The sequence below is a fragment of the Microtus oregoni genome, unplaced genomic scaffold, assembly GCF_018167655.1.
Source record: "Microtus oregoni isolate MIOR12 unplaced genomic scaffold, Mior012 000002F_ref0000024, whole genome shotgun sequence".
Taxonomy (NCBI): domain Eukaryota; kingdom Metazoa; phylum Chordata; class Mammalia; order Rodentia; family Cricetidae; genus Microtus; species Microtus oregoni.
In genome coordinates this window covers 28,315,684-28,339,457 of record NW_024543061.1, presented here as the reverse complement: position 1 = coordinate 28,339,457, position 23,774 = coordinate 28,315,684, and the positions used below count along the sequence as shown (strand labels likewise).

Below are 23,774 nucleotides of genomic sequence, written 5' to 3'. Positions count from 1 at the left end.
CCTGGTGTGTGGTAGGGACAGACCCCATTGGTCTTCTGTCTCCTGAACAGGGATTGTTGGGAGACTGTCCCAGCTAACTGTGAGACTAAAGAATGAGACAGTTGAGCCCTGAGGATCCCTGTACACCAATTAGTCCATCCTGTACTGCACATCTGCATCCCTCCACACACCCGACATCTGTGCCCCTCCACACACCCGACATCTGTGCCACTCCACACACCCGACATCGGTGCCCCTACACACCCGACATCTGTGCCCCTCCATACACCCGACATCTGTGCCCCTCCACACACCCCTACATCTGTGCCTCTCCATACACCCGACATCTGTGCCCCTCCACACACCCAGACATCTGTGTCCCTCCACACACCCAGACATCTGTGTCCCTCCATACACCCAACATCTGTGCCCCTCCATACACCCAACATCTGTGCCCCTCCATACACCCCTACATCTGTGCTCCTCCACACACCCCTACATCTGCTCCCCTCCACACACCCAGTCATCTGTGCCCCTCCACACACCTCTACATCTGCTCCCCTCCAAACACCCCTACATCTGCTCTCCTCCACACACCCAGTCATCTGTACCCCTACACACACCCCTACATCTGCTACACTCCACACATCCGACATCTGTATCCCTCCACACACCCCTACATCTGTGCCCCTCCACACACCCCTACATCTGCTCCCCTCCATATACCCAACATCTGTACCCCTACACACACCCCTACATCTGCTCCCCTCCACACATCCGACATCTGTACCCCTCCACACACCCCTACATCTGCTCCCCTCCACACACCCCTACATCTGCTCCCCTCCACACACCCCTACATCTGCTCCCCTCCACACACCCCTACATCTGCTCCCCTCCACACACCCCGACATCTGCGCCCCTCCACACACCCAGACATCTGCTCCCCTCCACACACCCCTACATCTGCGCATCTCCACACACCCCTACATCTGCTCCCCTCCACACACCCTGACATCTGCGCCCCTCCACACACCCCTACATCTGCTCCCCTCCACACACCCCTACATCTGCTCCCCTCCACACACCCTGACATCTGCGCCCCTCCACACACCCAGACATCTGCTCCCCTCCACACACCCGACATCTGTTCCCCTCCACACACCCCTACATCTGTGCCCCTCCACACACCTCGACATCTGTGCCCCTCCACACACCAAGACATCTGTGCCCCTCCACAAACCCCTACATCTGCTCCCCTCCACACACCCCTACATCTGTGCCCCTCCATACACCCGACATCTGTGCCCCTCCACACACCCCTACATCTGCTCCCCTCCACACACCCGACATCTGTGCCCCTCCACACACCCGACATCTGTTCCCCTCCACACACCCCTACATCTGCGCCCCTCCACACACCCCTACCTCTGTGCCCCTCCATACACCCGACATCTGTGCCCCTCCATACACCCGACATCTGTGCTCTCCACACACCCCGACATCTGCGCCCCTCCACACATCCCGGCATCTCTCCTCTTTCACATGGGAAGTTTGCCACCTGCTAATTTACCATCCTTGAGAGACAGAAGCTCTGCCTTTGCCGCTTCACTCACACAGACATGTGCCAGCAAAACCCACAGGGAAGACACCAATCACAACGCAAGATGTCTCCTGTTTGGCTGATCCAGAGAGGAGATCACGGTTCAAGCGGTTTAGACAAGGGCCTCGTGAAAAACATCTTGAAGAGCACATGGCAAAGAAAATAGCTTTAATAGTTAAGATCTTTAAGTGAAGACTGTTTGCTTCCATTACATGCTATATTCTTAGAATAGAAGTGACCAAACTGAAATGATGAGTAAAAACATCTAAACACCAACTTCTCTCAAGAGGAAGGAGCTGAAGGTCGCAGGTGATTTGTTTGGCCTGGGGGCCTGCGGGTGTGCTCAGATTCAGAGCTGTTCATACTGAGTGAGCAAAATCCTGTCTATGCCCCTGTGAGCTTTAAACTCTAGTATGTGAAGAGTGAGGGGCATTGCCTCCACCTTGTCATGTCCACAGTCACTATGGCTACTGTCTGCTGTGACAATATGGCCAGGGTCTCTTGCTGGGGATAAAACCAGGCCACCGTGTCGGCAGTCTTTCACAGTTGACCTGCGTCAGTACTGATCCTGGGTTATCTCTGCTTTAACAAGCCAGAAATAAATACAATAAACTATCCCAAAATGAATCAGGATCTCCTCAGAAGGTACATCAATGCCTGCAGACTCTGGAAATTGTGCCTTTATTCCCATAAAAAGATATCACGCCTGGGCTGGGGAAAGGGTGGAGTCAAGTACCTGCCATACAGGAATAGAGCCTTGGGTTTGATTTCCAGGATGTGGGTGTTTGTTATTCTTGTCTTTTGTTTGTTTACCAAGCACAGCAGTGCACACTTGTAAGCCCAGCGCCTCAGAGGTGGGAACGGGCTGATGCCTGAGGCTATCTGGCCAGCCAACGTCGCTGAGTCGGCAAACTCCAGGTTCAGTGCAAAGCCCTGTCTCAAAAAGCTAGAGTGACCGAGGAAGTCGCGAGCCTGACCTCTGCCTGTGCGCATACTGATACTGCCCCGTCAGGAGTGGGGTGTCTGACTACTGAAGAAGCAGCACGGTTTATGAGTCTGCTCCCTGAAAGCTGTACCCGGAAACTGCTAACCTGGCTCGTTCTGCATCTAAGAGCCCCTGGCCCCACCACTAGCTCAAGTGCTCTGCACAAGCAGGGACCATGGGGTCCTGGACAGCTATGGGGCAGTACTTAGACTCGTGCAACACTAGTTCAGACCCCATACACTGCTCTCTGGCCCTCTCAGAGCATATGCCTAGGCCTCGGGCACCTTTAGAAACATCACCTTTCCGGGCCAGCAAGATGGCTCAACCCCTGTGCTAACCACCCAGCCAGTCTTCAGCGCTCCTTATACCTTGGTCTCTTTGTCTGTCCCATCCCCACGTCCCTGTCCACAGGCCTCATAACTAGATTTGATGGTGCTTGAGGCCATGGCATGGCCTCAAAAGTATAATTATTACTCTGATAGCCCCCTCACCGGCCGATGCCTGTATCTGGGGACTGTGCCTTGCTAAGGTCTGGCATCTTAAGAGGCATTTCCATTAGATGTTCTAAAGGACTCCTCAATTTGTAATTATCAAACCTGGACGAGGTCTGAGCTCATTCATGGTGTGTGTAGGGATGGGAAGAGAGTGTCTCAGCACAAGAGACCTGAGGCTGGGTCTGTTTTCATTGTCACAACAAACTAACTGAGAAACATGCCTTAGGGAGGAAGTCTTAATTTGGCTTGGCTCCATTGCCTGGGTGGGACATGTGACAGGGGAGGGTGCGTACCTCCTCAACAGGGAGATGTGCAGAGATAGGATGGAAGTAGGAACCAAGATGAGAACGGGTGCAAACCTGAGGTCCCTCTGCAGCTCCACAGCATTGTCCCTCAACTCCCTCAGACAATCTGCTAACTGAACATCGAGGTACCTGGCGCTTTTCCTGAGGTTTAAGACCAGATATCATGATGAGGTGCCAAGCTTAAAAAATAACGGCTGGAAAACACCAAGGCACCAGGTGGAAGTGGCTATGGCAGAAGCTTCCAGAGAACCAGTGAGCAATTCAGGGCCACCCCACAGCTGTGCTCTTTCCTCCGCCTCCTTCCCGGCCACATCTGTCAGCCTCAGCAATCTCTCCCGCAGTTAGATGGGAGGGGGCAGTGACCACAGCCTCAGAGGGACAGTGGGCCAAACCACCCCCACTCCCAGTGGGGTCTCCAGAGGCTGAGAAACCTTGGTCTTACTAAGCATGAGATCACCTTTCCTCTCCCAGGAGTCTCGGGGTTATTTGGGGTCACTGGCTGAAGTCACTCCAGGTCTGGTCTCTGAGCAGGCACTGTGAAGCCCAGCTCCATCTCTGTCCTTTATGAGCCCAGTGAAAGGCCAGTCAGTCATGTGAAGAAGGCCATGGAGTTAGACATAGAAGCAGGGGGGCCACACAGGTCACTCTTGTCCCAAAGGTATCCTTGGCTCATTGGAAGAGCTCCTCTGGGAACCAAAACAGTGACCGGAAAATGTGGGCAACTGGAGAGTAAGCAAAGGCAGTACCACAGCCCAGATAGGCACCTGGGATGCCGTCTGCCCTCCCCATAAGGCCTTGAACAACCAGGAGGAACAGGCAATGGCCCTCCTCTGGGCACATTCACTTAAAGTATCCAACCTCAAAACTGCTTTCAGGCCTCCACTAGGCTCCAATATCCTTCTCATTATGAAGCCATGTAAAGCCAGGCAGGCCTGCAGGGGGCCTGTGTCCTAGTGCAGGCAATCCTCACTTCTGTGGCACAGAAGACACCAGCAGAGTCCCTTCCTGAGTCTAGTACTAACGAACAAATAAGATTCATCAGGGCTGAGCACCTAGCCTGGCAACAGAGCCCCTGCCTAGCACGCCTGCAGCCCTGGGCTTAGGTTCCACGACCCACCCACTCCCCCACCACCACCTAACTTGTTTTTATTTAGTAATTATCAAGACTGTTTCTTTCCAGGTTTCAAGCAGTGTTGTTGTCCTTTACGGCCTGCCTCTCTAAAGGCTTTAGGGCAGGGCTCCCTTTTAAAGAGTCTTCGTGTAATCCAAGGAGGGCAGTAAGTGATTTCTCCCTGGGTCACAGAGAACAGAGCTCAGCTTGGGGCATCACAGATTTTGAACTGGTGAACTGTGTCCTCAACCACAGACATGAGGCTGATCGGTACCAGGGCACAGGTTCACTCCAGGGCCAGCTTTACATGCTTGCATAATGAGAAAGCTATTGGAACCTAGTGAAGGCCTGAAAATGATTTCGAGGTTGGATAATTTAAATTAATGCTCCTAAATGAATCCCAGATTCCTGGAGCTATAAATTTTCCATTTCTCTGACCATGCGATTGCAGATGTCACATGTGAGCCTCCAGCACGCCGGAGACTTGTGTCTTTGGTTTCAGCTGAGGAGGCAGGCAGGGTCATAGCAAGGCTCACCTGAGAACAGAGCAAGCGCTCCCGCTGGACAGCCAGCTTCCTAGCCAGAATGAGGAAGCACCCCCAAAGCTCTGCCTAACCTCAGGATGTCACTGTGAGAGACTGCCATTGCCCCTAGATGCCCAGTGCTGTGGCCTCTCCCTTGCAACAGAACACTTTTTTTAGGAGTGTCTTTCTTGAATTATATAATTATTGATAGAAAATTAGCTGATCCAGGCAAAGCTCAAAATAACGAATCCAAACAAGATGGTATCCCCATGTGGCCAGGGGCCCAGAGGCCTTCTGCCTTGCCACTCCACCAGGCCCTAAGGGTGGTCCTTATCCCAGGAGTGGAAGAAGACACAGCCCAGAGTTGTCTATGTCATGTCCACCGTCCACCTTCATCCACACTGTTGGAAAGGAGGCCACACCCATTCCCCACCCACTAGGTCAGGTCTCTTGGTGTCACTTACTCTCCCTAACCACCCTGTACGAGGCAAGCTGGGAAACAGGGCCACATGCCCAGTGTGACTCAGTCTCTACTGCTAAAGAAGGGAAAGGAAACAGTAAGCAGTTGTCTAGCTCTGTCCTTGTAATCTTTTGTGTCGGCAGAAAAGATTAACCTGTGAAGAAACCACCGCCATCAGTCTCGTGGACCAGTTCAGAGACTTGTCACAATGGAAGCACAGAGGATTGTGGGGGAGAGGCTTGAGGGACAGGCGGGTTTGGGTGGAAGGTGCCCAGGGCGCTGGCCCAGGGAAAGCATCTGGAGCACTAAAGTTCTTAAGGAAGAGCGGGGGCATGGAGAAAGGAGGGGGAGGCTAAGGCGCACTGGGACCCAAAGAAAATCTCGGGTAGATGACTAAGTGGCTGTGCTGTCCCTTCACTCCAATCTAAAAGAGAAGGAAGAATCAGACAGACTGGATTTGTCCCCTGCATGTCGCTCATTTGCACCGAGACCCTGTCACATTATTCAGGTCTGCGGAGTAAGGCTAGCACTGTTTACCAGCACCCAGAGGGGCGCCATGCGTGCTCGGCAGCAGTCTCCCATGGTGTCAGGACTTAGTGAGTAGGGGTTCAGTGAGACTGTAACTTTCTGTCTCATAACTGGTCCCTGTATGGGCTGGACGATGGACCATGGGTGAAGTGCTGAGATCCTAGCCAGGACACACCCACTGATGGTGCCTGTCGATCTTCTCGGTCCACCATAACAAAATGTAAACTGGGTGGCTTAAACAAAATCCATTTATTTCTTCCCATTTCTGGAGGCTGGCAGTCCAAACCCAGGATGCTGACATGCTTGGGTTTTGGTGAGGGCTTCCTGCAGGCTGTGAGCTCACATGGTCTTTCCCCCGTGTCACAGGTGGAGTGCTGCTCAGGGCACTGATCCACCCTGAGGGTCCCAACTTCGTGACCTCATGAAACCCTACCTGACTCCAAATGCCATCCTATTGGGGATTTTGTCCTTCATTGTGCAAATCTGAGGGGAACAAACGTGGAGTCTATACCTAAGCCATTTACTGGCAGCAGTGGAGCAATCACAAATGCAAAGGGGTTCCTTTTCTTTTAATTCAGTATTATCTCTGCTTTGGGGGCAGCATTGTAAATGCCTACAGGACAGAAGCTATCCTAAAGAAAGCAATGCTCACCCTGTGAGAAGGTGGGGAAAGGGAGGAGGAGAAGGAGAAGGAAGAGAAGGAGGAGGGATAGGAAGTGGAGGAGGAAGAGTAGGAGGAAGAGGAAGAAGAGGAGGAGGAGGAAGAGAAAGGAGAGAGAAGGAGGAGGAACGACCTCCCTTCAGACATGAGAGCACATAAGAGTGGGAACAGATCCGAGCTATGTACCCAATGAATCACAATTTTATAATTTTACATTTTGCTATCCAAGCTAAACAATGCTCTTGGCTAAGCAATCTTAGTGTATCTTTGCCACCAGCATTTTTAGGCAAATACCACAACATAAATAAAATAATGAATAGAAATACTGCAGTAATGACGGGTCTGAGTAGTTAGAGGCCCTCGACTGGACCATAGAGGAAGACAGAGGCATAGCCAAGACACTTGACAGCGAAGGACAGAAAACTAGAGAAGGAGGATGGAGCAAAGTCCACTCATCCTGACTCAGCCTCCACGCGGTACACTGTGCCACGTGTTTCCTTAAAATGTAGAAAAGTGCATTAAAGCAATGGCGTTGCTGAGACCCATCCAAATGACAATTAAAACCAGGCTCTTTGGCAAAGTAATCCCTGCGCGACTTGGCAGGACCCGTGGAGTGCACGTTGAACTTCGTGTCTCCAATGAAGAGATGCTGGTTCAGTGCCAGTGCTAGGTTTTACAAGAACAAAATTAAGCAGTGTTTAGGGTGCAACACGCTGGGTCACCACTCATTACAAGTTCCTTTCTTCAGCAAATGTTGCCAACCCAACTCTCCTCCAAAATACTGCCCACGAATCTGCCTGAGCCCCTATCTTCCTACCCAAAAGGTCTGAATTTTTAGATCTAATCCCTGTTTAGTGGGTCTTGATTTATACTCTTGATCACAATCCCTTGATCTCCTCAATCTGATGGCACACACACACACTTTTTCAGAACTAAGATCTATAAACAGGTCTGGAGAGATATCTCAGTCAGTAGAGCTTTTGCCTTGCAAGCATGAAAACTTGAGTTCAGTTCCCAGAGAAAGTCTGAGGGGCTGGAGAGATGGTTCATTAGTTAAGAGCACCGGCTGCTCTTCCAGTCGACCTGGATTCGAATCCCCAAACCCACATGCATGGCTGACGATTGCCTGTGACTCCAGTCCAGGGGACCCAGTGTCCTCTTCTGCAGCCACTCCCACAAGTGGTGCACAGAAATGCATGGAGGTAAAACACCTAGGTACATAAAATAAAGAAGTTTTTTAATCAGACATGCTGGTGCACACTTGAAGTTTCAGGGCTAGGGGTGTAGAGCCTCACTCGTCAGCCAGCCTAGCCTACAAGTTGAGTTCTGGGCCAGTTCTCAAGTAAATAAATACGCAGAAAGGGGCATGGCCTGGCTCATGGGAACTCCCAGAATCTGAACCAACTACCAGGGAGCCTGCATGGGATTGACCTAGGCTCTCTGCATACGTGTGACAGTTGTACCGTTTGAGCTCTGTGTGAGACTGCTGACAACGGGAGCAGGGGCTGTCCCTGCTGCTTTGGTTGGTTGGGAACCTATTCCTCTAACTGGATTGCCTAGCCCAGCCTGAATACGGGGGTGGAGGGCAGAGCTCGGCCTTATGGCAACTTGATATGCCTTGCTTTGCTGATGCCCATAGGAGGCCTGGCCCTTTCTGGGTGGATATGGAGAAGGGGCGGATTGGGGGTTGGAGGGGAAGGAGAAGGAGGAAGGGAGGAGGGATGGGAGGCTGCAGTCGGGATGTAAAATAATTTTTTCAAAAGGTGCACTTCAGTCGAATTGACACTTCAAGCACATGAGCTTCGCAGGACTCCAGGACTCAGGGAGCCTGCCCCTGAGCTGCTGCAGGAGACATGGGAGGAAGCGGTTGAGTGGTGCAGGCCCAGGGTAGAGGCATGAACTTCCACGGGCAGATGTCAACCCAGCCCCCTCTGGGGACAGTGCTCTCTGTGCTGCAGCAGCCTCAGTGTCTAAATGTGCACTGCAAGGTGGCATCAAGGGAACAGGAGGAGTTTTGCATGATTATTAGCAGGGTTGGAGCTTCCAGTTATGGTCAGGATTCTATCCTCTGTTAATCATTGGGCTTGCGTCTTCTGGATCCTATCAATGCTGCATCTTCTGTTGCTGTCAGGGTCACACCTCTGGTCATTGTCAATGCTGCGTCTTCTGTTGTGTCAAGTCTGCATGCTCTGTTTACTGCCAGCGTTGTATATCTTGGTTACCACTGGGGTTGTGTCTCCCGGTTGCCAGTGGAGTTGTATTTCCTGGTGTGGTTTGGATTGTATTTTCTGGTTACCATTGGAGTTACCTCTTCTGGTTACCACCAAGGTTACATCTTTCATTGACACTCTTACTGTCCTCCTGGGAGTCAGGGCTGTTAAGTCCCCTACCCAGTCAGGCCGTGGTGCCTTGAGAAGTATTGAGTTCAGGCTCCAAAGGAGAGGAGAAGCCCACGATAGCTCTGACCCCAGCTTCCCGCAGCTGTGCCTGCACCTGCCAGGCAAAGATGGGCGGCTTCCCTTCAGTACTGTTCCATGACGAATTATTCTAAAATGTGCTAATCTAACTAAAGCTTACAATTTTTTTCCTCCAGTTCTCTGGTTTGAGCAGGTCCAAGCTTACATAGCTACCACCTGAGATTTTTTATGAAGCTGGGAGGCTGAAGTTTCCAGGGCTACCTGTCTCTCAGGGTGTTTTCCTTCACCTGTCTGTGTCTCAGTGGCTCTTGAAGCTCTCTGGAGTGGAACATCCCAGAACTACAGCCCAGGGTGCTGAAACCAGGAAAAGAAACTTCCAGGCCCTTGAAATCACATTCAAGACTAGCACGCCTCTTGCATCACATATGTCATTCGGGTCTGATAAGGCCATTAGGATCTGAGGGACAGCGGTGCAGGTGACATCTGGCCCTGATGGGGTGGCAGGATATAGGAGGGGAAAACTCAGGGCAGTGTCCTTTCAGACAAGCGGGCACCACAGAGAGCAAAAGAAATTCTCTGCCCAGTTGGCTCTGAGAGGGGTCCCTCCCTGCTGCCCTTGGGAAGCCCAGTGATTGAAACAACAAAGTCAAGTCTGAGCAAGTATAATTGTGTAAAATATTAGGGGAGAAAATTACTGTGCCCTCACCACCCTTGGGCCACAAAGATCAAGCTGAAGGGGAGAGGCTCTCATAGGGGAGACCCATTTGCCAGCACCCCTCAAGTAGAGACTCCATATCATTTTTTTAAATCTATTAAAATTGACTATAGCATAAGCCACACAAGAAAATCTGAAAAATATAATTTTTATAAATCATATTTTCCCATCATAACACACACACACACATTCATGCACATGCTCATGCTGAAATTTAGTAATGATGTATTAAATTCTGCTTTGTAGAAAGCACTTACAAGCTTCAGAACACTCACAAATTGCCTTTGGGCCCTGAAGAAAACCAAAGCTGCAGATTGCAGGCATCTAGGAAGTCGTGACAACAGAGCACCCCAGGGAAACCTTTGCAGATCGCAGGTATCTAGGAAGTCGTGACAACAGAGCATCCCAGGGAAACCTTTGCGCTTACCAAATATCAGGGCCCCGAAGCCCTAGACTGCTGACTGAGAAAAAAGTGGACACAGATGGCTTAAAACTCAGGGACCGCAGAAAACAGACACACAGAGCCAGTTAGTGCAAAAACAAGTTAGTGGAAAGCAAAGCAGAATCAGCAGACCTGGAAAGGGGCTCTGCGGAAGGTCTTTGGAAATGTGAGCATCATTGACTGATCTTTACGTCAAAATTAATCAGTGTACGACCACGTTATATTAAGAGTAACAAAAAGGATCTCAACACAGATACGGAGGCTCTTAGGTTTACTATGTATAAAATAACACACACACATATACACAAAAAAATCAAAGGTTAGTGATACGATTCTAGAATTTTTAGTTTACTTCAAAATATTTAGATAATTTTCATTAGAAAAATTTTAAAATTTATTGTATTAGTAGGCCAAAATAAAATATTAAATTGAGTCCTCAAAAATACTTGATTAAATTTTTAAATATTACTTGTGTGTTTGTTTCAAGATAGGATCTCATTGTATAGTTCTGGTTGTCCTGGAACTCGCTCTGTAGACTAGGCTGGCCTCAAACTCACAGAGATCCTCCTGCCTCTGCCTCCTATGTATTGGGATTAAAGACATGTGCCAGTATACACAAGGCTTAAATATTTCTTTTTAAAACATCAATTGAATAGAAAAATATTTAATGTGACTAAAATACCTATAAATATGATTATCTTGCTTTATATAAAAAACCTTTATTTTTTACATTCTTAGACTCAGAAAACTAGAACTTAAAAGATACTTTCCATAAACTCACAGCCGCTGTGGTTGCCTGCGTACGACCAGGCCAGGCAGTGTTCTAGTGCAGGTGGAGAGGGCCACATAGCCTACACCCCCGGCTTGGCAGTGCTGCTGTCGATGGCGCCTTGGGGAGGGAGTTGTTCTCTTCAACCCCACTGGGCTGACCAGGCTCTGGTAGATGACCGCACACGTGGGCAGCATGAACTGGACTCAGGGAGTCAGTTAAAAAAATTTAAGGGGCCGGGCGGTGGTGGCGCACGCCTTTAATCCCAGCACTTGGGAGGCAGAGGCAGGCGGATCTCTGTGAGTTCGAGGCCAGCCTGGTCTACAAGAGCTAGTTCCAGGACAGGAACCAAAAAGCTACGAAGAAACCCTGTCTCAAAAAACCCAAAAAAAAAATTTAAGGGAAGAGTCCAGTAGAGAAGTGAGCAGAGCTCGTGAAGAGGCTAGTCACTAGGGTGTGGATGTAAAACATAACCTCGCACGTATGGAACAACCTCCGAAGAAGAGATTGTGTTTCCTCTGATCATTACATTGAAAGCCATCCCCTCATAAAACTGTAGTTGAAAGCTTCATTTATTATCCATTTTTCCAGATGAAAGATTGGCAGTAGTATCAAAAGCCATTCGAATGTGCTTTAGCTAACTCACTGTGCCTTTCCTGACTGGCGGGTAAATGAAAACACATCTATCATTTACCACGGCCTCTTTGCAGCAGAGATCGTTGGGTTCCTACTGCCTCACAATAAGGAGTTTAATGGCTGCACTGTTGCTGCTGTGTGAGAGAGGTTGAAACATCAGAGAAACACAGGACCTGTGCAAGCTGAGTAAGAAATCCCAGCGTCAAGCAGGAGGGGTGGGGTGACTCCGGGACCACACCCACAGCTGAGGAGCTGTTGGCTTTAGAGAAAACGAGACTCAGTCCTTCTCAGAGGGGACCTCTGGCCTGTTCCCCTTGCATCAGTGGACACCCCACAGCCACGCGCATGTGGGCAGCACTAATTGCACTCAGTGGAGGAGGGGGGCACCTGAAGCCAGAAAGGAGAGACCCTGGGGAAAGATCAGGGAGAGGTCGGGAAGGGGAGTCGGGGGCAGATATAGTTAAGGTGAGTGGTAGACATCTATGAAAGTGCCCAGTTATGGAACAAGTAATAGCAAGGAAGTGCAGGGCTGGGCACCTGGTTCAGTAGCGGAGACCCTGCCAAGCATGCCCAAGGTCCTGGGTGCAAGAGACAGAATACAAGAAGGGAGTGTTATTTACTTTTTTACCCAGCCTAATTCGACTATCCTAAACACATGCCGTCCACGGGTGTTTGTGCTTTCTAAGGTGGAAAAGTACGGAGATGATTCTGAATCCTGTTACCTATGTTCCTTCTCACGTCCTCTTTTTCTTCTTTCCTTCATGTATTTCCCAAGTTTTCATAGATATAGAACACAGAACTCTGTGATCAAATGAAAGGGGATTTGTATGAAATAAATCATACCTCAGTAGTAATTACTGACAAATCACATGTGTCTTGCTAAAGATATGCCATCTTATTCTGCCCGTTCCTTCATTTTTCTAGCTTGCTCGTGTTGCCAAATATCTCCCTCTGGCTTTCATCTTGCCCTTAGTTTTGGCATCAAAAGGGCTGATTACAGGGAACGTGCCAGCTCGTGTGTCAGCAGAATGAATCAAATAACCAAGAGAGTTGACCTTGGATCCTTTTCCCGGACAGCACATAAAAAGCGGGCTAGGAAAGGAAATGTGTTACAGACCAGCCGAGCTGCAGGGAGGGGGAGCGCGGAGCTGGATGTCCGCTGCATCCTGACAGCCCACTTTCTCGGGCTCAGGGCTCACGCAATACCTGTACTGTTTACCTCTGTCATGGAACTGTGAATGTTGTCACGAGAAAGGCCAGAGCATGGTGTCTTCTTTTAAAATGATGGATCAACATTAAAGTGTAGGGTTCAAAGACGGAAAAGAAAGTCGGCCAGAGAGATTCAGAGGAGCCAGCCCCACCCAACTCATGCTAAGAGTTGGATATCCTGTAGGTGGGAGACACTGAAGGGCTTAGACAGGAAGAAAACTGAATATGTGTGTACACTTATTATACGCACATTTTATATGCTTCTACAAATGTGTGCATACATGTGTATGCATACTTATAGATGGAGATTTGCAAGGAAATCCGCATATCACGGAAAGGCTGGGAGGGCTGTCTACTACCTGACCCCAGTTTTAGGTGTGCAATAGTGAGAACAGCAAGAGTCAGAGGGTTTTAAATGTCCTCTCTGCTTCTCTCTGTCACACAGAGATGGTACCCCGCCCATCCCAGCTCTCACCTCCACTCCTTCCCATCTCAGGGTTGGTTCAGAAGATGGTACCCCGCCCATCCCAGCTCTCACCTCCATTCCTTCCCATCTCAGGGTTGGTTCAGAAGATGGTACCCCGCCCATCCCAGCTCTCATCTCCACTCCTTCTCATCTCAGGGTTGGTTCAGAAGATGGTACCCCGCCCATCCCAGCTCTCACCTCCATTCCTTCCCATCTCAGGGTTGGTTCAGAAGATGGTACCCCGCCCATCCCAACTCTCATCTCCATTCCTTCCCATCTCAGGGTTGGTTCAGAAGATGGTACCCCGCCCATCCCAGCTCTCATCTCCACTCCTTCCCATCTCAGGGTTGGTTCAGAAGATGGTACCCCGCCCATCCCAGCTCTCATCTCCACTCCTTCCCATCTCAGGGTTGGTTCAGAAGATGGTACCCCGCCCATCCCAGCTCTCACCTCCACTCCTTCTCATCTCAGGGTTGGTTCAGAAGATGGTACCCCGCCCATCCCAGCTCTCATCTCCACTCCTTCCCATCTCAGGGTTGGTTCAGAAGATGGTACCCCACCCATCCCAGCTCTCATCTCCACTCCTTCCCATCTCAGGGTTGGTTCAGAAGATGGTACCCCACCCATCCCAGCTCTCATCTCCACTCCTTCTCATCTCAGGGTTGGTTCAGAAGATGGTACCCCACCCATCCCAGCTCTCATCTCCACTCCTTCTCATCTCAGGGTTGGTTCAGAAGATGGTACCCCGCCCATCCCAGCTCTCATCTCCACTCCTTCCCATCTCAGGGTTGGTTCAGAAGATGGTACCCCACCCATCCCAGCTCTCATCTCCACTCCTTCTCATCTCAGGGTTGGTTCAGAAGATGGTACCCCACCCATCCCAGCTCTCATCTCCACTCCTTCCCATCTCAGGGTTGGTTCAGAAGATGGTACCCCGCCCATCCCAGCTCTCATCTCCATTCCTTCCCATCTCAGGGTTGGTTCTACCCACCCGCATTTTACTCCTTGGATGTTCTGACTCCCAGGAGAGAGAATCTTCCTGATCCAACCCAGATCAGGTGCCTACCTCTGGCCCAGCCAATGATGGCAACATCGTAGAGCGCAGGCGTGCCTGCTAGGATCCATTTGTTTGTGAGTCGTTGGCCCTGTTTCCACTTCTGGACTATCTACCCTCATGAGGGCAAGATCTTGGTGCTTGCTCAGAACTGTCTGAAGCCCCCTGAGATTGATAGACGATACAACCACTTGGGAAGGGATGCAGTGACTCAGAGCGTGGAGAGGTGTCCGTGGGGAGATGTAGCTTTGATGTCATCTCTCCTAAGATATCCCTAGAGCGCCAACTTCAACAGTTTCATCTACGGACATCAGTGAGCCCATGGGCTTTCATTCTACTCTGAGAACCAGACTTTCTTTACAGACTGATTTCCCCCAACCCCCATCCCAAACAGCATCTCCAAACAAACGTTGGAAGGCTAATCCTTTTGTCACTTGAGGAAACATGCAGTCCTCTGTGAGAACTAGATCAGAGAACAGGTATTTGTAGAAGAAACTTGGCTTGCACGTTGCACTTTTTCCAAGATTGCTTTAGTATCCTCTCTGTGAAATCCAATTTCCTTGAATGACCTCTGCTCATAGGAAACTATTTGGTTTAGTTTGTGGGAGCCGTGGCGTATTTTTAAGCATCTCCGAAGGCCAGCTCCATCTCTGCTGAGCGTGCCTGAGAGCCAGATGTTTCCTAACACTCAGCATACATGAGCTCACCCCTGGCACATTTCTCAAACACACTCACCCCAAAGCTCTTCTCCCAGCTCCCCAGCATCCCACAGCTCAAACTCAGAACTCAGGGGCCAGCTTGAATCCTCAGAAGAGCTGCCTAAGCGTGGAAGGTGAAGCCTCCTATGCTGAAATCTCCAATTTCCTAATATTTCAAAACTCTAAAAAACAGCTGGAAGATATGCAGTACAAAGGCAGGATTGGAGCTAGCCAAGCTAAGCAACATGAAAAGATGTGCAAACTGGCTGCCCAAAAGAATCTAATTAAACTGCAGGCGGAGGATTCTGCAGCCACCCAGACCTGATGAAATCATCGAGCTCAGGACTAAGGGCCCTTGGCCACATCTAGCCAGCACAGAAGACCAAGGAAGAGAGGGCCTCCGAGAGGGTGACGTTCCCCAGGTCTCACAGGAAGAGTGTGTTAGGGACAAAGCAAAGACCCCGACAGACCACAGTCCCATACTCTCAGTTCCCTGTCTCCATACCCTCTACAGTTCAAGGGAAACCTTGAATGTGGTCAGCAGGACCCTGCGTCCCAACCACACCATAATTAGGCAAAGGGATTTGTTAGGAGGACAATTACCTTTAAAAACATAATTAAGCCTCGGTTCCATCCCCAGCATGACATAAAAAAGTGTGGCTGTACATGCTTGTATGGCCTACAATTCAGAATAGAAACAGAGCTATTCTTGGCAATATAGCAAGATCAAGACTAGCCTGAGCTACAAGAAATCCGTTGAGGGAAGTGTGGAGAGACCGAAGGGAGCACATAGAATCCTCATTATGTCTCCCCAAGAACGGAGAGAACCCATGGCAGATAACTTAGGGATATCTAGATAGCCCAGTCGTCATAGCCTGGACTTCTAAAAAAAGCAAGCTTGTGAGGACTAGATGAGCTTTAAAAATCTCCTGCTCAGAGACCCACAGCTATGTAAGGATTGTTTATCAAGTGACGACTTGGACCTTGAGGTTTTATTAGGAGCCCTGGCTTCAAGGGGAGACATGTGAAACCAGCAGCGAGTACTGTCCATGCCACTGAAAGGTGTCCACAGACCTGAGGACAAGACAGGCTGGACGTCCTGTAGGTAGAGTGAGGCCAGAGTCACAGGACCCCATGGCATTGAAGGCTGTGAAGAACTTTGCGTTAAGAGAGTGAACTGAGCAGACAGACTTACATTCTGGAACAACCTCTCACATCTGTGTGGCGAGTTCACGGACTGCGGCCAAGTGCTACACTGTGTAAAGCTAGCCATTGGTCCTTCGGGAATCTTTTTGCACTTATTATTCGTAGCCAGGATAATAGTAAAAAGAATGCCTTCCTCGGCCATGCAGAACTAGGCTTTATTCCCACCCCACCTGTTGCTGCCTGTGTGGTTTTGAACAAATTATTTAAATAGGCCTGAGCCCTCCCTTTCATTTCTCCATGTGGAGACAATGATGCCTCACTCATAGGATGTTGAAGTGCTCATGGATGCTTCATAGACTGTGTAGGGGGGGGTATTCTGATAACCCTCCCATTGTATTACAAGAGATTGTTACATTTTCCTCTTGGCTTTTTTGTGTTTATGGTACTGAGGATTGAGGCTAAGATCTCATGGGTGCTAGGCAAATGCTCTACCATTCAGTTCTATCCCCAGGTCTTCTTAAAATTCTACCAAAGGGGCTGGAGAGGGGGCTCAGTGGTTAAGAGCACTGCTTGCTCTTGCAGAGGAACAACCAAGTTCAATTCCTAGGACTCATGTGGTAGCTCACAACCCTCTGTGACTCCAGTTCTAGGGGACCTAACAACTTCCGATCTCCAGGTACACACACGGTATACAGGCATGTATGCAGGCTAAACACCAGTAACTAAAAATTCTATTAGAGCGCGTGCTACTGGTGTGTGAAAAAAAATGGCATCCTTATTTCATTAATAAAGAAGGCAAGGTAAACTAAGGTCAAAGCCAGCTTTGGATATGACTCAAACCACCCAGAAACAGTGCTGCAGAGAATTAAACAGAGTTGCAAGGGGCCAGTATCATGAGAGAAAGCTCTGGTCGCCATAGCAACCTTTTAAGCAAACACTGGAGATCTGCTGGCGTGTACAACACTAACGACATCTGGTGTTTCTATTATCCCCTCACAAGCGAAAACTAAGAGTGAGAGGGGAAACAAAATGCCCTGCGAACTGATCTTTAGGCCAATTATGCTCGGAGTAGCTCATGTTTGTGCCGGCGCCTCTGGCCCAGGTTTTTAGAACTCTCGGGGGGCCAGGCCTCTCTTTGAAGAGCCGGTCTTACTGTAAAGTGCTCCAGGGTACACTGGTGCTGAGTCTGCACCTTTTCTCAGTAAGATAAGTACAAATGTATCTGTCAGCTGCGTGTGCAAAGCACTGTGGGAGGTCCTGCGAGCGGGAGTGACAGCAGTTATGTAGCAACAGGGAGGCAGGAGGGGCCACTGAGGCTTCTTCCATCCCTGCCTGACTGCGTTTCACTTACTCCCTGTTTACTAATTCTACCATAGAAGCCTTGAGTGGTGTGCAGCTCAGTCCTGAACCTGGAGTCAGACCTACATCCAGCTGCATATCTTCCACAGGCGAGGCCATGTCTGCCTATGACATCTGTTTCCCCAGCAGCAGAGGGCAGCACCAAATTCAGCTATTTCCCAAGTGTGTTACACCACACTGTTCTAGACCCTTCCCTGAGGGTGGCTGAAGCACGCCCACTGTGCCTGTAGGCAGCCGGTGTTCTCCAGAGCCCCAGTCTACATCACGGATTTGGTCTCCCAGCATGGGCTCTGAGCAGACATTGGTGGAGGGCCAGGAGCTCCCAAACCTGCAGACAGAACCTCTGGGGAAAGCCGTGTGCTCATCCGCACAGTGAGCACGTGGCCTTCTGGACTAATTGACCCAGAGACAACTATACAGTCCAAAGGCAGAGGGGGTCCTCTCCTAAACTCCAGCTTCCCAGAATCTCCATCTTTAAAGGGACCGTGGTTCCTGAAGCTATCAGTACACATTAGGTGTCTAGGAAGGAAGGCAGAGAAGGTGGCTCCGGAGAGCCCTACTCTGGGTTGTCACTGTGGGACTTTATGGCAGACAGTCATAGCACTTGAGGGAAAGAGCCCTATACAATGTCGTTAGAAAACTGTAACAGGGCTCAGCTTCACTCAACTCTGAGAGAGAGTGGCCTGGCCAGTGGAGACTACAGTTGTCGAGTTCACCCTTCAAGCTGGCCAGAGCTGGGCTCTCTGGGAGGGGAAGTGAGAAGACGCCAGGTGGTTGCTGGAGTTAGTGGAGCCCCAAGAAAGCTTGGACCTGGCTTCACCTTGTGATAGACCCACACCAAGGACTTCGGCGCCGGCACCTGTTGGGACGTCATAATTCCTAAACAGATAGAGTCTGGTCAGGTCCAGCCCTTTCTGAGCCGGACACTCTGGCTAGCATGATGTCTTGGAAAGGAATTTCCAGGCTATTGCTAATGCTCCCAAAGCCTCTGCTTTTCCCATGTGACTTCATACAACTCCATTCTGACTGTGACTCTCCAGACCTTCCACTCAAAGTATCCTGGGAGGTTTCTTGTAGAAAAGCAGAGTGTCTCCTCTTGTCGTGAGAGGCTAAGCAGTTACAGATAAAACAGCTGCAGTCTGCAGGCTACGATGTGGCTAAGGACAGTAACTAGAAAAATACCCAAGAAAGCAAATAAAGAGTGGGGGCCAGAGTTTCCCGGGAAGATGGACGTCTGCCGTGAAGGATGGGGCACACAGGAGAGGAAAGGGTCTTATCTCCCATCCTCCACAAGCTTGCATCTTCCTGATCTCAGGATGCTCTCTCTCTCTCTCTCTCTCTCACACACACACACACACACACACACACACACACACACACTTGTTCCTTAAATTCTACAGCCTGCACCCTGAATTCCCCTTCTGGCCCTTTCCTAGGGTCTAATGTGGGGAGCTGGGGGCCACAGATGACCCATGAGCCTGGGAAGCCAAGGGAGGCCAGGAACACACAGGGTGGCCATCTCCCTGGCCTGGTTGGCAGTGTGGGAGGAGTTTATCAGGGAGTTCACACAGATGGTAACATGCATAAGAGATCCTACCATGGGGCAAGTGGGGGGCCAGGTGCCTGGTGAAAGAAGGAGGTGGTCACAGCCGAAGATGAGCTGCTTCAGGCCTGCTCCAGGCTCTGTGATCTCCAGAGTCTGGGGGAAGGACAGGGGTCTCTCAGCATTGTCCTATTAAGTCCCTAGGAAGCCACACATGAAGAAAGAAGCCAAGTTTGGGAGACAGACACACTCATCAATGAAATGTCTTTGCTGAATTTCTTACAAGGACAGGTCTAAAAAGAGTCCTGTGACCGGACACACCCCCCTCAAAAAAAAAAGCATTCTGGTGTGAAGGGCCAGGGAAAGGTTCTTGTTTCTCAACCTCAACTTCTTTCCAGGGAAGGGAATGCTGGTCACACCCTACTGGCAAGGCTAAAAGTAAATGTGACACCCTCCATAACGCTATGGTCCAGCTAGTGCCAGCCATCTTTCCTCTCTCCCCACCCAAGAAGGTCAGAGACTGTAAGGGAAAGGGACTGGAGCAATCTGAGACCCAGCTGGACCAGGAAGGGAAAGGATTCAAAGAGACCAGTGGCTAGTGTATTGTCAGGTGGCCAGGTCAGTGGCATCATGGTGGTGGTCCACGGTGCTTAGCACCAGGTCGCAAGGTCAGAGGCAGCATGGTGGTGGTCCACGGTGCTGAGCACCAGGTCGCCAGGTCAGAGGCAACATGGCGGTGTCCACCGTGCTGAGCATCCATTCATGTTCCTCCTCTGATTCTCTTCCAGGGGCGCTGCATCAACTTTACCAGAGTGAAGAACACTCAGGCCGCCAAGTACCCCCTCAACAACGCCTACCACCCCAGCTCCCCACCTCCTGCTCCTATCTACACACCCCCACCCCCTGCTCCCCACTGCCCTCCCCCAGCCCCCAGTGCCCCCACTCCTCCCATCCCCTGCCCACCTTCCACTCTCCCCCCTCCTCCTCAGGCCCCGCCCCCTAACAGGGCACCACCCCCCTCCCGACCTCCTCCAAGACCTTCTGTCTAGAACCCAAAGTCTGTGCTCTGGGCTGCCTGAGAAACTCCAGGAGGAGGTTCCGCTACTGTTAGAAAGATCTTCCCAGCCCAAGGTGGTGAGTGGTGACTGACCTGGCACGATTTCAAAGCAAGTCGTGATGGGCAGAACAAAATGGGAAACAAAACTGCCTGAAGACAGACAATGAGACAATTGCAGTCACATTTCGAGCCTGTGACCCCTCACCTCTAGAAGAAGGTTCCAGAGATGGCTACACTGCCAAGATGCTCTCAACCAGATCATGTACCATGGAGGCCAGGAAGAAAATAATTTCTGAGAACGGAATGCAGCATTGGATAAGAAATAACCTGGTTGTGATTCTGGATGCCACCTTTCTCCATGACTTGACTCCTGACCCTTGGACTGGGAACCAGGCCATCTTTACCCCTGGGCACTGGCCAGCAACTCTGAAAAGGTGTGGTGTCCCCAGGGTGCATCAGACTGGTATTCACCGGGGATCTGCAGGATGTCTTGTATAAGAACACATGCTCTATTCTCCTTCCCAAACCCCCCAGTTTCCTGGTGAGGAGGGAAGCAGTCTTGGCGGTGGGAAAGTTGTGTTGCCATGCTGAGACACTAATGGAGTCGGTCCTTAACACCGATCAGCAATCCTTTATGGGAGCATCCAGCTGGTACATCTAGAGGTGGCTTCAGCCAGGCACAGTCCCTAAACCACCAAGCTCTGTCATTGTCAGAGGCAACCTGCTAACGATTTGCCTTACACATAGAGGTTTGGCTTTGGCATAGGTCAGAGGTGATCACATGAGGTCACAAGGTCCTCCATCTTCAGTACACCGGAGATTTCGAGAGACAGTAGTCCTGACCTGATAAGAAAACTATTCCCCATTGATTCACTCGGAAACAAGCCATTGTGTGTAGAAGCAGGTGTGTTTCTCCTTGGCCCTTCAATCTACTCACAAATATTAGCGGTTGTTGAAGCACATTCTGTATGTAACACAGAAAAGCCCTGCCTGAACTGCCATCCCATTCCTCCACATCTGCCGCCTGACCAGTGAGCCCACTAACCTCACGTAAATTCTGGGCATTGTCACCCACCCATGAAAACAGAGGTCATTGTCAAAGGCAATGTGCAGCCCCTCCAAAATCATGCTCCTACCCTCAGTTTTCCATGGGTCCTGAAATTCCCGTCTCAGGCACCCAAAACTATAAACTCTTCGCTGGAACAAAAAATTGAAAATAAATAGAAAATAAATAGGTTTAGGGACTGTGTCTGTGCTTTAGGCTGCGGTCCACAAAGACCCCTTAAGAACAAGTTAGCCTCCTTCCTTCTGCTTGTTTAGAGCAGAGGCGTCAGATGCGGCACATTCTGTAGGTGCCAATTCCTGTTCCCCAGGCGACATTTCTAATTAGCCTCAGGACTACTTCTCAGTTTAGCCCAATGATATTTTGCCACAATACTTCAAACCGCAGCTCTAATGGTCTGTCAATCATCACTTAGAATTGACAGAGATAAACACTATTTGCAATCCCCACCTTAAAGAAGCAGAGGAGAATGGGTGAGCTACCAGCATGAAAGGTATTGTCTGGGGAGAATCGACCTAGGGGTGCCTAAGTCCATGACCCATGAGGGCCCATCCGCGGTGACACTTTTGTACCCCAGACCTCGCCATGCCCTGCTTTTCAGGACTTAGGGACGCAACCTCCCTTACTCTTACTGAACAAAGCTTCTTTAGTGCAAGTCCCTCATTAAACAAGGGTGGTGGCATTGCTGGGCCCCAGACACCCATTCCCAGGAGAATGGGCTCCCCAGGCTCACAGCATGTGGACAATGAGCCCCCTCCCCCTTGGCTACTGTTTTGACTGCTGGCAGTACAAAACGCCCCCCCCCCACACCACGACTGCACATTTGTGTGGCCATAAGAAAGTTTGAACCAAGATGCTGGCGTTGCTGTTCAACAAAAGTGGGCTCCAGGGAAGGCAGCAGGCCACCCTGTGCCCTGTACAGTTTCCCAAGAGGCCATAGTAAAGTGTCTGAGGAATAAGGAATGTTGGTACATGGTGATTCTGAGAAGAATTTGCAAGGTTTGACCTTAGAATTGACTCAGTATGTCTTCCCTGGTCATTCAGAATTATGGTTAGAAGTTTCTAGAAACTGGACAAGGTTACTACCTTTCATAGTAGGCTACTCTGGGCAGGAAAGTCTACCTGGTTTACAAAGTCCATCGGTTCTATGTAGTTCCCTGTAAGCAACAGGAGATGGTGGTTCTAATTAGGAAACCGTGTGTGTTATTTGTTTGACCCCTTGTTATTGTCCTTATGGAGTTTTTTTTTATATAAAAGCCAAATTTTGTTGTATATATTCATATTCCACGTGACAGATGGAAGCACGTCCTATAGGTGTGAATAAAAAGAACAGTTGTAGTAAATTATTAAAGCCAGTGATGTTTCACGGCAGGTTACTCTCCAAGCTGTGCTTGTTGATTTCCCACGACTATACCGCTTTAATGTACCAATAGTTACTGAACTGACGACACCCTCGTTTACACAACATCTAGGACAGCCTTGCTGAGAACTGCGGTCAGTCCCTCTGTTGACAGCTCGCTCACAAACAGGGTCCTCCCAGGCACCAGGGACAAAGCTACCCGCAAACCAATGGGAAGTCTTGGCTCTCAGCCAGGGAGGGGGGTCTCACTAGGACCCTAAGGAGGAGCAGAGACATGATCTCCACTTGCTGCCTGCACACAACGTGGTGGTGGGAAGTCCATCAAAGGATGAGTGTAAGATGCTGACCAACAGTTCAGGAGCAGAAGGAATTCACGCTGTGTAAAAGGGTGGAATTCGTTTGCAAACCCTAGCAAGCCTGTTCGTACTCACCAGGGGGAAGGGAAGGGAGCATGCTGGTCAGCTGTCGTCTTAGCTGTCTGAGTCTGGCTACACTATCATGCTTGGAGAACTGATTTCAACGCATTAGAATATGATTTCTGGATGCACGTAACATTAGACTCTTCTCTTTTTCTATGATAATTTAGTTATGGATGTTCAGCACCTCCGAGTCATTGTTATGAAAGATCATCGCTGTACCGTGCTGTAGGAGACTAGGCTGAACCTGTACAATGGTATACCCTGGAAGTTGCTTTTTTAAAAGAATAATAATAAATACCTAAAACCAGCTCTTTTCCTTTTTATTTGTGTGCTTGTCATTAAAATAAAGTACACGTTTTTTCAAGTACTTACCAAGGTGTCATAAGGAAATAGCTGGCAGGCTAGTGAGAGGGCTCAGCTGGCAAAGGAGCTTGCTGCCAAGCCTGACAACCTGAGTTCGATTCCCGGAACACACATGCTAGAAGGAGAGAACCACTCCTAAGAATTGCTGTCCTCTGACCTCCACAGGCACACTGAAGCACACAAGCACCCACATACATGCACACACAGGCACTCTGAAGCACACAAGCACCCGCATACATGCACACACAGGCACACTGAAGCACACAAGCACCCGCATACACGCACACACAGGCACTCTGAAGCACACAAGCACCCACATACATGCACACACAGGCACTCTGAAGCACACAAGCACCCGCATACACGCACACACAGGCATAAAATAAATGTAGAATAATTAAACAGAGT

The 23,774-nt window shown here is 49.9% G+C and overlaps 1 protein-coding gene across 1 annotated transcript in view; it reads left to right on the top strand.

The window, feature by feature from the left end:
- Antxr1 (ANTXR cell adhesion molecule 1) overlaps positions 1-23,304 on the top strand; it is a 191,321-nt gene extending 168,017 nt beyond the window's left edge. Inside the window, exon 18 of the mRNA XM_041639405.1 lies at positions 19,893-23,304. Coding sequence (XP_041495339.1) covers positions 19,893-20,153 — 261 coding nt within the window. The 3' untranslated portion in view covers positions 20,154-23,304. The remainder of the gene's footprint in view (positions 1-19,892) is intronic.
- Positions 23,305-23,774: the final 470 nt, after the last annotated feature.